Here is a 16732-nt window from a genome sequence, read left to right as displayed (position 1 = left end):
CAAGCATGCTTGACACTAACAGAAGCCATTAGAAAGGAAATACATAAAAACACATAAACATAGATAACTGGATACACAGTACAATGGGAAATAAACAAAACTCCAAGTTGATGTTAAAATAAAGAGTAAAAATTATGCCTTCTGTACACTGTATGGTGCTATTCTACATGTTGTAGAAATACCAATGAACTTACCCACCAAAGGAAATATTCCAAGATTACGTAGTCATCAAGGAAAGAGATTCCATCCAAGTGGAAGGAAAGCAATTCGAAAATCAAATAACTACATTCATTTCATTATGAAGTTAGTAGAATTACATCAGAGAATTATTGTATTACAGAAGAGCATTTGTACTAAAACTAAAAAACAATTTATAAGAAATATAAAAATGACAATTTCAATAAGAAAACTAGATTGTTAATATTAATTCAAAGGAATCTACTATACTGTTGTACAACAAATTTTACTGCTTTGATACTAAAATGAAGGACAAATAATATTTTTATAATTTTTTGTGGAAGATACTTTACTATAAAAATAACCCAGTTGGGTTATAACAAGTTATTCATTTTGCATCTGAGGTTTGACATTAAAAAACTAATAGTTACATTAAAATACTAACATATTTCAATATATGGACAGTTTCTCACCTCGTCTTCCTTCAAACACATCATTGATTTCTCTCAGCAGTGTTAACATGTCACTAATTTGGGATTCCCAGGCTTCACAGAATACATCTAGATTTTCTTTAGCAATTTTACTAGATGGATGCAATGTCAAAGTTTCAGCAGCAGAAATTATCTAAAGAAACAATATACACAGGTGTGAGTTTCAAAATCTTACCTCTCAGAATCATATTGGAAACCAAACTTAAGCCTGTACTGTTCAAATCACTCAATGACACAACTACAAAGCATATTCCACATATAAGCCCCATGTTGGGCAGTATGGACATACAAAACTTACTGTTTCTTATAATCTTATCTATAGATAAATAGTAGGCATTATTATATATAAGCCTTTATTCAGGGAGCAATTATCTTTATTCAAGGAAAGTTCTGTTTCAACAAAGTTATTTCCATAGCATAATTCAGTTATACTCAAGAGTACAAAGAGTGTACTGTATACTGCAGAAGAAGAGATGGTGTAGTAGTGGTAGTATTAGTAATAGTGGTAGTAATGGTGGCAGTAGTGGTGGTAGCAGTAGTCGTAGTGATGATAGTAGTAGTGATGGTAGTAGCAGCATTGGTATTAGTACTGGTACTGGTAGTAGTAGTGGTAGTTGTAGAGGTAGCAGAATCGGTATTAGTACTGGTAGCGGTAGTAGTAGTAGTGGTGGTGGTAGTAGTGGTAGTAGTAGTAACATACGCATACACCTATGAGGACATGGTAGATATAACCTTGAGGTACTGTGATAGGTGCTTGATATACATTAGTATTAATCCTCAAAAACACACAAACAAAATACTATCCTTCTCAATAAGCACTGTTCCCATTTTACAGCTGGAGAAACTGAGACTCAAAGATACCAAGTAACTAATATATGACTCCTCATTCACCTGCTATATGCCCGGCACTGTACCCATGTTCCAGGTGCTGGGGAAACAGCTGTGAATGAAACAAATAAATGTTCCTCTCTTCATGGGGCTGATATTATAATGTGGGGAGACAGGTGATTAAAAACATGTAAGTAAATTATGAAATATCTTAGAAGATGATGAACGATATGTACAAAAACAAAGGGTAAGGAGGATGGAGGGTGTTAGGCAGTCACAGTATTTTAAGTTAGGTGGTCACTTGCAAAGGTGGCATGTAAGCAAAGAACTGAGGAAGGTGAGGGAGTCACAGGGAAACCTAGGGAAAGTCGTTTGGGAATGAGGTGGGAACATTTCTGATACATTTTAACAACAGCCAGTAGGTCAGTGTGACTGGACTGACATGAAAAAAAAGGAAGGTCAAGAATGGCCACGTGATGGAGAAACACGCACAGTAGAGATGGACTTTACTCTGAGTGAGATAGGAAGTCACTGAAGAGGTTTCAGAAACTGATATGTAATGGAAAAGAATATGAGAAAGAAAAATAAAAAAAAATATATATATATATATAAAAAACTGAATCACTTTGCTGTACACTAGAAACTAACACAACATTGTAAATCAACTATACTTCAATTTAAAAAAAAAGAAAAGAAACTGCTATGGTCAGAGTCAGGCTGCCTTCGAGAGAATTAGACCTAGGCGCTCCTCCTGGGTGAGCACAGTCCCACAGGCACAGGCTTGACAAGCAGGTGGCAGCTTTCAGAGCAGAGCAAGGTTCCCCATCGTCAGGGAAGGTGGGCACAGGGCTCGCCATGGACTACAAGCTAGATGCAGCAGTGCCGCCTTCTCAACCAGGAGCCACTGTACAGTGTGGAAACCGTTCCACTGTGCCCTGGATATGCTGTAACGTTGTAAAGGAAATATAAAAATGGCATTGCTAAAGCAGAGCCATCCAGAAGTAATATAAATTCTCCTAGAGGCATGCTCTGTTTTCTTAAATTATCCCTTTGTGAGACAGCCAAGACTAGGAATAAAAGCTGAGGCTATGGGAATAGAAAAAGCTTCTCAAGTTACAGAAATTGACAGCAGGCTCTATCTATCACCATCCTGGAAAGGAAAATATACTTTTCCTAATATCCCTGCTGCAATGAAAACAGGAAGCAGAGAATTACAACCAAATAGCAAGCAGGGCCTGAGGATAACAAGAGCTGATTGTATATGGCAGGAGGGTCAAACTTTAGCTCTACTGAAATACATTTATAGCCAAGGCAAGTAGTATGACTCCCAAATGGACAAGTAAATATTGAAGCCTTGGTTTCTCCCAATAAACAGAGATCCTCTGGTTATAATAAAATGCTCAGCCGATGGTCACTGCTGAGGGTCACTCAGATAGTTCCTGTTTCCGTGAGAAGCTTTTGATACTGTTCTCCACGGGGAGCATAAACATCCTTCCAGCATCCAACTTGGGTCTGCTAGAGGGCACACACCACCTTTGTCTCTAAGTTGCTTTTGCTGTTCTCAACTATAAATCCAGGGGCTCGACATCTACCATCCAATAATGCAATAACGAGTAAGTCCTTTTGGCTACCATGATGAATGAAACAAATACACCTGGTAAATTGTATTTTAGAGCTTAGACCTAAAAGGGAGAGGAACTTCTGTCCCTCCCTTTTTCCCTTAATTTGACAGAGACAGTATTAAATGCAATATCAATTGTTAAAATGCTTTTGAAAATTATAAAAACAAAGTAATATTATAGAGAATTCAGAAAAAAATAACTCACAATTCTCCCTAACAAGCAGAACTTTCATTTCTGCACATTCTTATAGTCATTTTCTTATATATGTATATTTTATATAGTAGCAATTATAGCATATAAACAAATCTGTATCCTGCTTTTGTCACCTAACATTTTAATGAAATATTTTTAGATGTTGCTAATTCTAGTTATCAAAATTATTACTATAACATCATAATATATTATTTGCCTAACTTAAGATTGTTATTTTGCTTCCAATTGAATCTTATTATAAGCAATGTAACAAGTATTGTTTTTATTTTTCTTTTAATCTCCTTATGTCCTTAGGAATTATTGGGTCAAAACATGTGAGTATTTTTATGGCTTATCACATAATGATAACTTAGTTTTCAAACATGTTATAACGACCTGTATTGTAAACGGCTTCAATTAAATAGATATAAACTAGGGCATCAATTAAATGGGCCAATCTCTAATTTGGCAGATGACCAGATAATCCAATGGAATGTTCTGGCACACTACCAACAAAAATTCCATTACCTTCATTTCTCTCAGTAGATTTGGCCCGTAGTTATGCAGAACCATTTGTGTCTTCCTTGTGCACAATTTGTTATGACACTCAGATAAAACATAATATGGAAGGAACGATCTGCTGTTGATCATACCTGCTGGCCAGTCACCTGAAATGTCTCCTCTGCATGTATACAGGTTATTTCAAGAGGTTCTGTCCCAGACACATGTCTCAACAATCGACAGGTCTACAAAAAACCATTTCTATAGTTCAACTTTCTCATTCTTCACAATACATAGCATCATTTTATAATTAACAAAGAAAATAAAACATTAAAACCTATAAAAATAAATTTGTACATTAATAAGATTATTATAATATTGCGTTGGTTACCAACGGATTCTCTAGGAGCAAAGCAGGAACAAATACGGGTTTATTAACATATACCCTACTGTTTCTACTTCCTATCTGATCATGGCAAGGTGGTCACAGAATATTAGAACCAAGAGGAATCCTGAAAGGACCTTGTAGTACCCACATATTATATGTATGAAGAAATGTGGCTCAGAGAAGGACTTATCCAAGGTCTCTCAGCTAAACTATGTCAGTTACCACAAGCTACACATTCTTTCTGCCAACAAATAACACTTCTCCCTGTCAATTAACACACCTTTTTCTGGAGGTAACACTGGATTAGGCAAGACTGATATAATGAGTAAAAGAGCCTGTATCAATGAAAATGTTTGAAAATAATTTTTCAATAATTTCTTGAGGCTTAAAACAGAAAATTAGGGAAACATTTTTTTTCACTTTTTAAAAAGATTTGCTGCAGGATTCCTATAATTAGCAAGTTTGCCTGCAGTCATAATACTTGATTTATAAAAAAAAAAGCATCCGATCTATTTTAAAAAGGAGATGTATCTACAGTCATTTTAAGAATGCTCCCTAGTAGTTTTCAGATGTAAACAAATAAAGGAGAGGAAGCTAGCTTAGTTAGTCTAAAAGTTCCTTCTAACCATTAGTATGTGAGATTCAGTGAGCAGGGGACATTAGATAATATGAACACAGCTAGATGGTTCATATCTGTGCATTAATATACATGTTGGCTGGGACGTAACTCATATATACAAGGGGATATATTCTTCACGTGTACATGGGTTAAGTATACATTTCTTTACTAGCAGATATCTGACATTCTCAATAGGTAGAAGGCTTACAATATCAATCAATAATTGGAATTATAACAAAAGGGGCAGGTAAAGCACCAGTAACACATAACAAAGATTTGGGCAGAACAGGAGAGATTCCAAGAAGGAATACTGTGCTGAATGTCTTCTCTTTGTCCCTCCATATCCACTCTTTTTCCTTCTTGGGAGACTGACCTATGTGGTCTACAGCTGTGTTTGGCCAGTGGGAAGCCCCAGCAACACAGCAGCAGGGATGAGGAGGGTAAGGGCCTTTATTCTCATGCTCTTTCCCTGTAGGTTGCCGTCGGCTGTCTCTGTGTCTAGTCCTAAAACCACAACTACTCAAGGCTCTCTGAAGGGCTCTGTGCTCTTCCAGTTTCCAGAAACCACTCACTCCCCCTGTTAATTTGGTTGTAGGAGTAGTACCAGCTCTGCTGTCACTAACCCCAATTCCTGTACTCTCATGGTTTCCCCACATCCTATCCATGCAATTGTAAATGGCTCCTTTATTAAACCCTCTTAAGATTAACCTAATTTGAATGTGCCATCTCTTTCCTGCTGAGACTCAAAAGATTCAAATACAAACAAGGTCATACGATGTATCTCCATTGCTCTACTCCAAGATCTAATCTCTTTGATGGAATAAGGAAGAAGGTTAAGAAGGGCATTTGTGGGTTCTAGCATTTTTTATTGTTTTGTTTTAGAGGACAAATTGTTGTAAGAACAGATAAACATGAAATTTTTAAAATTCCAAAGGCAAGAGAGAAAACGCTCTTGTGAGTTAAACCAAAAACTCTATTTGTGTTAATATTACCTGATGATAGTACAGCTTTCATTAAACTACAGTTTCTTTAACAAGCAACCTATTGCTCACCTCAACAAGCCGCTCTTTCTGTTCAGACAGTTTGCAGGCATATTCAGCCAAACCTTCTAAATTTCCTTCTACTCCAGTAAGTTTTAATGCTTTGAGAACCACATGATCAGCGTGGTATTTTACCAGATCTGCTGCCAGCTGAGCTGCTGTACTATGAAGCTGCAGATGTGGGGAGTGAAGGGTAATGAAAAAAAGACAACAAACAATAAGGTTTTGTGACCGAAAACCTCATGAGTACTCTAAAAACTAAAGAGTAGCAGTCTCAGATCAGTCCCACTTGATTTGCTGAGGGGAAAGTGTAAAGTTTCCTGTGGTAATAGAACTGCATAGCCCTGGGGAGCTTGCAACTTCTCCCACAGGCAGGAGGGATATTGACATCTTTGAGTCCCCTGGTGCTGGCGGTAATCCTGTTTGCAGAAGATGAACTGGTCATCGTGGCAGAGTAGCCTGATCCTCTTCTCATCCTGTTATCAACCAGCTCTTTCCCACACAGCTTCTCTCTTACAAAATGCTTCTGCTATTCTTAAAGTTAGTGAGAAATAGAATAGTATGAAGAGAATGGTATTCTGCATATTAAGAGGAAAATCAAACGGCAATTCATGATCATCAATAAGTTTTTAAACAGACATTTGAAAAAGTATCATTGTGAGATGCAGTCAAATATATATGCAACAAATTTTATTAAATACCTACGTTATGGCAGGAACTGAACTAAAGGCTGGACATACATGACAAGTAGGACACAACCCCTTCCCTCGGGGGCTCACAGTTTATCTATATTGCTATCCACAGCTTTACTGTCTAACTCTTGGGTCACAGGAGAAATGATGGATAAAAGGATAATGAAAACCTCAAGGTTTTATTTAACTTTAGGTGGAATGGATTTTAAGCACTGCTCACTCTCACTGAACATCTTTGCGTACTATTAACTCCATAATCTTTTCTTCTCCTTATCCTGCCTTTTTAAAAAAATGTTATGACAGGTTATTTTGGGGTTCACCAGAAAGAGATCATTTTTAATAACACTGTCCTAAGGAAAATCGGATTTTTAATTAAGCCTATTTGAATGAAGTGATTCTTTTTTTCCTGGAAGTAATCCAATGTCCATTCAAATTGCAGGACTTTGTACAAAATTAACAATAGGGTAGTCCACATTCATGAAATCAAGTGAGAATAATTACAGTCAGAAACAAAGACATTAAAATGCATTTTCCTTTGGAAATTAAATGCACGTAAGAATTCAAAAGATTTTGTTTAACCATCAGGGTCATAGAAAATAGCTAATGCCAGCCTTTTATTTTACAGACTATGAAACAGGTCCCTAGAGGCTGAGTGAGTGACTTGTTCAAGGTCACGTAAATCTTACAAATGGTTCTGGAGACAACTTATAAACTCCAAGGGAAGACGGGTGAATAAACATGAAGTTCCTGCTCTGTGCAAGGTACTGAAAGTAGCTTTATAGACATAATCTCCCTTAATCCTTATAAAAATTCTTCTAGGTTGATGTTATTATACCCATTTCAGAGGTAAGGAAAATGAAGCTTATGGAAAGCCACTCAGTCTATCACCAAAAGATTTTATGTTCAACTGATAGTCACAGTCTTAACAATAGTTTAGTTAAAATTGAATAGGCTGGAAAAAATGAGTAGGCTTTTTTTAAACCACAGAAGACCATATCCTTCTAATGTTCAATAGGATGTTAAAATGAAGGTTTCAACAGAGGTCAATGAAACATCACCAGATAATTTATATATGAAACTCCCCCAAACCAATTCATTCTCTTGAGCCCTTGACTCTCTTAAAAAATATAAAAGAACAAAGAAATTAGAGATAAGTGCGAAGAAAGGTGTTTGTGAGGAGGGTCTTTCTGGTGCTCGCTGTGAGTCCCCCTCCAGGCACACCCCAACATGGAGGGAGCAACGTGGCACAGAAGTTACAAAGTAAGGGGCTGGTCAGGGGAGGCACCAGGAGAGCCTCTGAAGAGCACACTCAAGTATTCACGACAGAGAAAGTCAGCTTTAAACACCTTCGAGCCCAGTGCATCTCATAAGGGCACCAGTCACTAAGAACTCCCCACTTCCTCTCTTCTTTCCCTGTGCCACAACCTGGCAAAGATCTGGAACAGAAGCTAGACAAGAGGGGATGAAGGGCCTGAAAAAGAGACAAGAGACCACACTTCCCCCAAAAGCCCTAGGCGGGCTAGAGGAGTGGGGAACAGGAGCAAAGTCCTACAATTGAATGAATCAAAATACTGATTAATATATTGGAACGAACATTCTCATTTTTGAACTGAGTTTGTGTTTTATGACCTAAAGCAGGGATTGGTGAACATTTTCTGCAGAGGGCCAGAGAGTAAATATTTTAGGCTTTTCAGGCCACATAGTCGCAACTACCCAACTCAAATGGGCAGAACTGTGTCCCCCCCAAAAACTTTATTTATAAAAACAGCCTGGCTGTAGTTCACAAAGCCCTGACTTTAAGTGACTTTCAATTACCTAAGAGTGACTGAATAAGTCATTAGATGATAAAGTTTTCATCCAGGGAACAGGGAAATCTTCACAGCCAAAAGAACATTTTAAAATATCAACTTTATTAAGGTATAATTTATATACAACAAAATGTACCAAGGGGTACAGTTCGATGAGGTCTGACAAACATTTACACCCAAGTAACTACCACCATAATCAATATTTACGACACTTCCATTACCACAAAAAGTCCTCCCATGCCCCTTTGTAGTAAGTATCCCCCCTACTTTTGACCCCAGGCAGTCACTGACCTGGTTTCTGTCACTATAAATCAGTTTGGCCTTTTTAAGAATTTTTTCTAAATAGAATTACACACACACACTTTTGTGTCTGACTTCTTTCACTCAGTGTAACGTTTAAGCAATTCATCCATGTTATTACCCATATCGATAGTGTTCCTTTTTATTGCTGAATAGTATTTGATATAGTTATACCAAAATTCATTTATTGATTCCCCTGTTGATGGATATTTATTTATTTATTTGACCGTACCGCGCCACGTGCAGGATCTCAGTTCCCCAACCAGGGATTGAACCCACACTCTCGGCAGTGAAAGCGTGAAGTCCTAACCACTGGACCACCAGGGAATTCCCTGGAAATTTAGATTGTTTCCAGTTTCGGGCTGTTATAAACATTTGTGTACAAGCTTTGAGAATGATGGCACTGGGCTTCCCTGGTGGCGCAGTGGTTGAGAGTCTGCCTGCCAATGCAGGGGACACGGGTTCGGGCCCTGGTCTGGAAAGATCCCACATGCCGCGGAGCAATTAGGCCCGTGAGCCACAACTACTGAGCCTGCGCATCTGGAGCTTGTGCTCCGCAACAAGAGAGGCCGCGATAGTGAGAGGCCCGCGCACTGCGATGAAGAGTGGCCCCTGCTTCCCGCAACTAGAGAAAGCCCTTGCACAGAAACGAAGACCCAACACAGCCAAAAATAAATGAATAAATAAATAAATAATAAAAAAAATAAAGAGAATGATGGCACTAATAAAGCAGTGGCTTCAAAATAACTAGGTCAAAGGAAAACTTTACAAACATTTTCTGGGCACAGGAACATACTAATGTTAAGGCATTTTATATATACCATACAACATGACAACTTGCAAAGAATTAAAAGAGGCTAGATTTCAAACTATACTTACTTCTTTCTTAAGTTCATTGAGGCTGTGGCTGATTTTCAATATAGCGAGTTCCAGTTCTTCATCGATGCTCTTTGTTTTCTTGCTTTGCTAAAAAGTTTTAAAAGTACATGTGAAGAGTTATCTTTTTCATCTTGTAATTCCAATTTTACTCAAACTACAAACATAATAAATTTTTAATATCTGTGAACTATAAGAAAAGTAGATTTTTAAAATTCACCTGTTTATGGTTAGAGTGGAAAAGAGAATTTTAGTTATTTAGTTACATTTTTCTACTCTAAACAGGTGGATATTTTAAATCTAATTTTCTTTAATAAATTTATCATGTCTAAAACTAATCTGTTTTATCTTCTGCCTGGAATTCTCATTTCTTCATTCTTAACCTAGATAAAAATTAAAACCCTATTCATCTTCAAGTCCTTACATAAATGTCTCTTTCTCAGAAAGGCCTTCTTAGATCACACAATTTAGATTAGACCCTCTTCTTACCCTCTCTAACCTTTTCTCTAAGTAATCATCCTAGTTTGCAATTACATATGTACTTTTGATTTCTGTTGTTGTTGTTGTTTAAAGTCTATTTTCCTCACTAGGCCTTGGTAAGCTCTGTGAAGGCTGGGATCACATTTATTTTGCTCACCACTGAATGCGCAATACCTGGCACAGCAAATGGAAGGTAGCAGGTATTCAATTCTTTGAATGAATAAATCAGTTAAATGTCAATCTCTTCGTGAAGCTTCTTGATTCCTCTCGATAAATACAAATTCAACCTCCTTCAAACCCTCTCAACACATGATCTGTACTTTCTCTTAGGACACTTACAAAGTTTTTTGTACTCGTCTCACACCTTCCCACAGTTTTCTACATTGTAAAATTCTTGCAGGCAAAGATTTTATCTTATTCATCTTTAGATTTTCGGTGCCTGGCATATAAAAGGCACTCAGTGACAACTGCTGAAAAAAGTGAATGAATGAACAATACATCTGACATGCAGAATCAGAGATCCAAGTGCTTGTGAAACATGTGAAAGGTGTTAACTGCAAATTTAAGTATTGATAGAACTGGATCCCAACACACAGAGCGTTTCCTCACAGAAACTCTTTGTATTGCATGTTGGGCTTAAAATTTAATGCTGAAGCAATCTACACTTCAGATTAGATATCACATAGACAATTCAAACTAAACACAAAATACTGCTTTTATCCCTGACACCATTCTACCGTAGTTAAGTTTCCCTGTTAATATGAGCATTTGCAATATTGTGATGCCAAGAAAATATGAGGGAAATCTGTGATTTATACTACTCTTCATTCATAAATCAATCTCTTCACAAGGAAGCAGACTGCTGGACCCTCTCAGGCACATTCACCCTTCTTCATCTTTACTGCCTAAGCTTTTGTCCATGATTTCCAGATTTGTTCTATCCATGCTGTATGCTGTAAACCATGTTAAATACTTTTTTGACATACCCTAGGCCTAAGAAATAAATAAATGGTGCCAGAGACATGTCTCAGGGCTCTACCTTTCAAATCTGTAATCCATGTTCTAGAAGAGATTGGGTGCACACCTCCTGTGTTGTACCACTTCTGTCAGTGCTTGCCACTCTTGCCCAAATAACTCCCACGTTTGAAGCGCACCAGCAGCCTGTTTAAGGCTCTTAAAGTGGCTGCCCGCCAGTCTGAGACCAGGAATCTGTGCGAGGGTGAAAAATCTTTCACCTGCCAGCTGGATCTACCCTGGTCTTCATTGCCTCTAAACCTCAGTAAGTTTTCTAAATCCTTGTGTCTGTAAATCAGCTGTCCTCAGAGTTAAGAACTGTGCACATCTGAACGGCTCCGGCAGTAAGACTCAGGTCCCAAGAACCTCTAGGCTTGGTTGAACCTCTGCTCTTCACTCTGAAGAAGCATTTTGGGGAGGAATTTTCCAGAGGTGAGTCTGGTGGAAGAGTGGGGACGGCAGGGTGAACTAGTGATGGTGATGGTGGCACAGAATCCAGACTGGCCAGGATGAGAAACAACAGGCCTAGAAATGTTGAATACTGTGAGTGCTGATGGGAAGGATGCTCTGGCCAAGTAGGGGGCAGAAAAGGAACGAGACACCCTTGGCCCACTCTGGACCACATTCACACTCCTGGTGGTGACGGTGCCTGCCACAACTCTCAGGGCTCCAGGGAAAAGCTATTACAGAAGATTTACTTTGATGAAATAAAGCTCTTACAGCTTCAATCCACACAGAAATTAACTGCTGCAGTTCCATCCTGGCCTGAGCTGACAGTTCCAAGATGCGTTCCCTGTGCTCGTGGCTGGTATAGGCACAATCAGTAAAGTCCTCTGTGCGCTCCAAGAGGGCGTCCAGCATCGCAGAGAGAGTCTCTTTTGACTGAAAATAAAGATTCTCTCGAAGAGTTTCAATATTCATCTGAGAACAAAAAGGATATACATCCACATGAGTCAACATTCCCACCTAACCAGATGGGCTGTACTTTCTCCCAGGGCCCAGGAAGACGCTAGCAATTTCTTTCCCTGTCTGAAAGCTCAGGAGAAATACAGCGTCCAGGGATGACTTTATTGTCCACTAACGCAGGAGGACACATTGCTCAAGAGCCACCAATGGCCGTGTGGAGCTTTATTACTATAGTCGTTAACAAAGCATTTCTATAAGATCAGTGAATACTAAGGCAGAAGGAGCATTATCATGTAGCAACTGGTAGGAAAAATGAACCAGCTTCCAGGTAAAGGATTTGTATCTGACAAAACGCCAAGGCAAAGTCCTGGAAGATGTTACAGCCAAAAATGAATGTGTTGAGCCCAGGGGGAATGGTGTGGAAGGTATGGGGTATAGAAGGGACTAGGAAAGGCATCAATTTTTCCTTCATTAATTCAGCAAAACTAGTCTCCCTACATTTAGTCTTGTGTCCCCAACAGAACCTCCCTGACCAAAACATTCTCTACCAGGGGACCTCAATTATCTTTCTAAAACGTACCCTTTCAGATATTGCCATCTCCCTCTAATTGGCTCAACACCTATAAAACCAAGCCCAAACTTGTACCGCATAACACAAAACCTTCCAGGGTCTTGTCTTTACATATCTTTCTAACAGTCTATCTCATCTCTCTGAGTTCCTAAACCGCCTTTCACTTCAGCCAGCCTGTGCTTAGAGTTCCCTGAATGTGTGATGAACACATGTTCACTAGTACAATTTTCTCTCTCTCAGCTTTCTGAGATATGCTATGTCACTTCAACCTTATTTAACCTCTAGCCCTTGAAATATGTCACAGAAACAACCTGGGCTGAGAGGCAGTAGGTGGTGATGATCATGATTGTGGGCACAATTCTTGTGCTGATACGGATAACTTACATTTGTTTCACACTTTAAAGTCCTTTCACAACTATCATTCCAAATTAATCCTTACATATGACCCATTTTAACATGATCCCTGAAAATACCAAGATTTGGGAAGGTTGAGAGGCCACAGGGAAGTAATAGCTTCCCCTTCTCCTCCTGGCCCAAGTTATCTCCAGTAATCACTCTGTTCTATGGAGACAGGATTTTTTTTTTTTCCTTAAGCTAGGAAAGAACATGGATAAAAGTGAGGCATGGAATTGACAATTAGAACCTGAGAATTTGAGGATTTAAACAGAATTACAACATAAAAATCAGTCCACATACCATTTATGTTAAACTTTTTTATTTTCCTTTAAAGAGAACATATATATGTTTTTAAACAGCAACTTAGTAGAGTTTTGTTTTTGTTTTTTTTAAATAAATTTATTTATTTATTTATTTTTGGCTGCATTGGGTCTTCGTTGCTGCACACGGGCTTTCTCTAGTTGCGGCGAGCGGGGTCTACTCTTCGTTGTGGTGCACGGGTTTCTCATTACGGTGGCTTCTCTTGTTGCCGAGCATGGGCTCTAGGTGAGCGGGCTTCAGTAGTTGTGGTGCGTGGGCTCAGTAGTTGTGGCTCGCGGGCTCTAGAGCACAGGCTCAGTAGTTGTGGCGCACGGGCTTAGTTGCTCCGTGGCATGTGGGATCTTCCCGGACCAGGGCTTGAACCCGTGTCCCCTGCATTGGCAGGCGGATTCTTAACCACTGCACCACCAGGGAAATCCTGAGATTTTTTTTTTTGAAAGCCACTTATGTGCATGTTTTCATAAGATCTGTTCATATATTCAAAGTAACGAATAAAGTATCCAGTTTCCCTCTACAGATGCAAAGAAGATAACCACTGACAGTGAGACTGAGTCTATTCATGATCGCTTTGCTCTGTAGAATGCCTGCTGGTGAAAAGATCAGCAGCTGGAGCTGTCAGCAGCGGCCACAGGTACCACACTGCCCCTAGTTAGCCTGGAACCAGAAATGCAGCGTCAAGAGGCCAAAGACCTGGCTCTACCCCTACTTGTTTCCTTATTATCCTTTGACCTTTGACATCTATCCCTTCAGCCTTAACAAAAAGAGGGAATTAAAAAAATTATCTCTAAGATTCCTTTCAGTAATAAAAACTCTGAAAGAATGACTGGTCCCTGTAGCTTCCTCCCCCTCAGGAGGAGATGTGGGGTAGGACGGACAGCATATAAACAGACTGAGAGGTGTAAACTGAAAGGTCATGGACTTTGGGATCAGAGAGTCCTGGTTCTAAACAAGGGTTCTACCACATATTAGCTTTCCTCCTCAAAAACATGGGTATAGTAATAATGCATCTAAAAGGGAAGTTAGAGATTAAATGAGAAAATACTTATTGAGAGCATGACGCCTAAAAATAAATGTTCTTTCCATTACTTTCTTCCACACCATGTTCCTACTTAGATGGAAAGAATACCATCCCTGTCACAGCCCTGGCTACTAGAGAGGGAGGTAACCCTTAGCATATTAGAGAACTTCTCAGGGCCCTAGTTTTCCCACCTATTAAATGAGGGAGTTGTGTTAGACAATTTCCTGGGTCTTCCCGACTAGACACTGCTCTTACTAAAGAGCACTGTCACCATCTCTGAGTTGTGATGAGTTCTGCCCTGAAACGGTGGGGATTCTGGAGTCAGGCTGCCAACTTTCAAGTCCTAACTCTGGCACTTTCTAGCTAGCAAGTTACTTAATCTCTGTTTCTCAGTCTCCTCAACGGTATAATGGGAATAATAATAATAGTTCTTGTGAGATTGAGATACACACACACACACACACGCACATTTAAAGCACAGGGCTGGCACAGAATAAGTGCTTGATAAATGTTAGCATGTATTATTGTTCATTTAAAATTTTTAAGTATCATTAATGCTATCACTATTACTACAGTCTCAAAGTATCTATTCTATAGCACAAGGAAGAGCAGGAATTCCAGCAGATTCCAGATCTGCTGTCTGTAATCATCCATGATGGTATGGCATTGCTCTAGAGCTGGGAAGGGAACACTTCTAAACAGAGGACAAGAGGTTACAGCTAAACCACACAGCTAAACAGGGCCAGAGTAGCTACTATAACCCTAGACCAGTGTTCTCTGTACAAACTACACTAAGCTTTATGTTACTGAATATTAAGTTTGTACACTGTGGCATTGTTGTAAAGACAAATATCTGCCTTTGTGAAGCATCTATTCTAAAATATTAAACAAAACTATGGATACTACATATAATGATGCTTCTTTGAAATGGCAAGAAAAAAACAAAATATATTCTCTCTGTTCTTACCTTGAATTCCTTAATTCCAGTAAAAATACTGATAGATGAAATGTCAGTCTCTCCATTTGGTTTGCATTCGGTCACAATTTCAATTACCTTATCCAGCGCCACTTTCATTCTGTCAAATACTCCTTCTTTGTTTTTATGGGCTGATTCACAGTTGGGATGCCTGAGACACGTCTTTGAAACAATTGAAAATTTTTATGTTAAGATTTGGCCCATATCATAATACACAAAATCTTACAGAGAATATGCCATGCTAATAAAAATGGTTCTTTACCAAAATCTCCCGTGTCCCTGGCTCACCCAGCTGCTTCTCCTCACTAAAAGTGGAAGCAGGATGAGTAAAAAGCGACAGCAAGGTTAAGTGAAAAAGGCAGAGTGCAAAACTATATCTTTATACTTTAGTATGTTTACTTAAAATTTTTGAAAAAAAAAAGCCCTATAACTTCATCATGATTAAAACTTTTAAAATGTTGCCTAATATGTGCAAGAGCTAAAAAAGAATGAGGAAAAATGAACAGATGTTTTATGACTGTGGATGCATCTTTGACTTTTAAAAAATGATGTAAAGGAAAAACTACTCCAGGGCCTAGCTATGAACAGAGCCTTCCAAGCAGACTCCAGTGAATCCTGTTTCTCTGGCTTCAATGATCCTAGCATCGAGGCAATATTCCAAGCAGAAAAGGCAATCCTAAACAAACTGCTAATGAGATGTTTACTAGTTCTTTCTTGAATTGTACCAATTTGCTGGCCGACTGCTGTTTGAAATTATAAGCTCTTGATTGACAATTTTGTTGAAAGTAGAATAAGGACTTAGAGGTATGAATTTATAGAATAAACAAGCTAAGGGCTGACTTAATACTCCACTGTTACTTAACAGATTCTAACTTGCCTAGCTTTTTCTAGAGCACATGTGCTGGCTCCCCAATGAGACTAGCAAAACCCCACAGGCAGTGACCGTGTGTGACAGGCCTCCATTCACAGCACTTAATAAGCCATTTTCTGCTTAGTTGCTCAAAGCTGACTCATAGATTACCTGATGTTTGGAACTGGGGATGGAAGTTAACATTCTTGTTAAAGAATAACTGAAATTTAACTATTATAGCCCATATTCCAATTTATCACTTTCATCTTTTTAAAGTGTAAAATACATAAATTAGATGCATTTAATCAGGTTTCCTAATTAATTTACAACACAGTAAAACAAAAATTTTCTTACCTTTGAAGCTGTGAGAAGCATCATTGTACACTTTTCAAGAACTGCCCTAGCTGCTGCCATTTTTGCCTTTTTCTTTTCATCTTTCAAATCCTAAACATGGAATAAAACCATTGAGCAGTCTAGGATCATGTAAACAACTCAATTTTTTGAGAAATAATTTACTCCATGATAGCAATACTCAACAATTAAGTAACATTGTTTTAAAAAAGTGACAAAGTAGAAAAAAAAACAGAATAAATGTTTTATAAAATGTCACCACTTCGATATAAATACATCAACACAATAGAGTAGAAAGAAACAGCTGCCCTTACT

The 16732-nt window shown here is 38.5% G+C and overlaps 1 protein-coding gene across 1 annotated transcript in view; it reads right to left on the bottom strand.

Moving 5' to 3' along the window:
• CTNNAL1 (catenin alpha like 1) overlaps positions 1-16732 on the bottom strand; it is a 58914-nt gene that overhangs the window by 14276 nt on the left and 27906 nt on the right. Inside the window, exons 5-11 of the mRNA XM_082471194.1 lie at positions 16421-16510; positions 15208-15378; positions 11749-11949; positions 9538-9624; positions 5871-6029; positions 3964-4056; positions 651-801 (exon numbers count right to left, since the gene is read on the bottom strand). Coding sequence (XP_082327320.1) covers positions 651-801; positions 3964-4056; positions 5871-6029; positions 9538-9624; positions 11749-11949; positions 15208-15378; positions 16421-16510 — 952 coding nt within the window. The remainder of the gene's footprint in view (positions 1-650; positions 802-3963; positions 4057-5870; positions 6030-9537; positions 9625-11748; positions 11950-15207; positions 15379-16420; positions 16511-16732) is intronic.

The sequence above is a fragment of the Balaenoptera physalus genome (assembly GCF_965194825.1).
Source record: "Balaenoptera physalus genome assembly, chromosome: 7".
NCBI lineage: Eukaryota > Metazoa > Chordata > Mammalia > Artiodactyla > Balaenopteridae > Balaenoptera > Balaenoptera physalus.
Note: the sequence above shows the minus strand (reverse complement) of the source record. Positions and strands in the feature narration are given on the sequence as shown.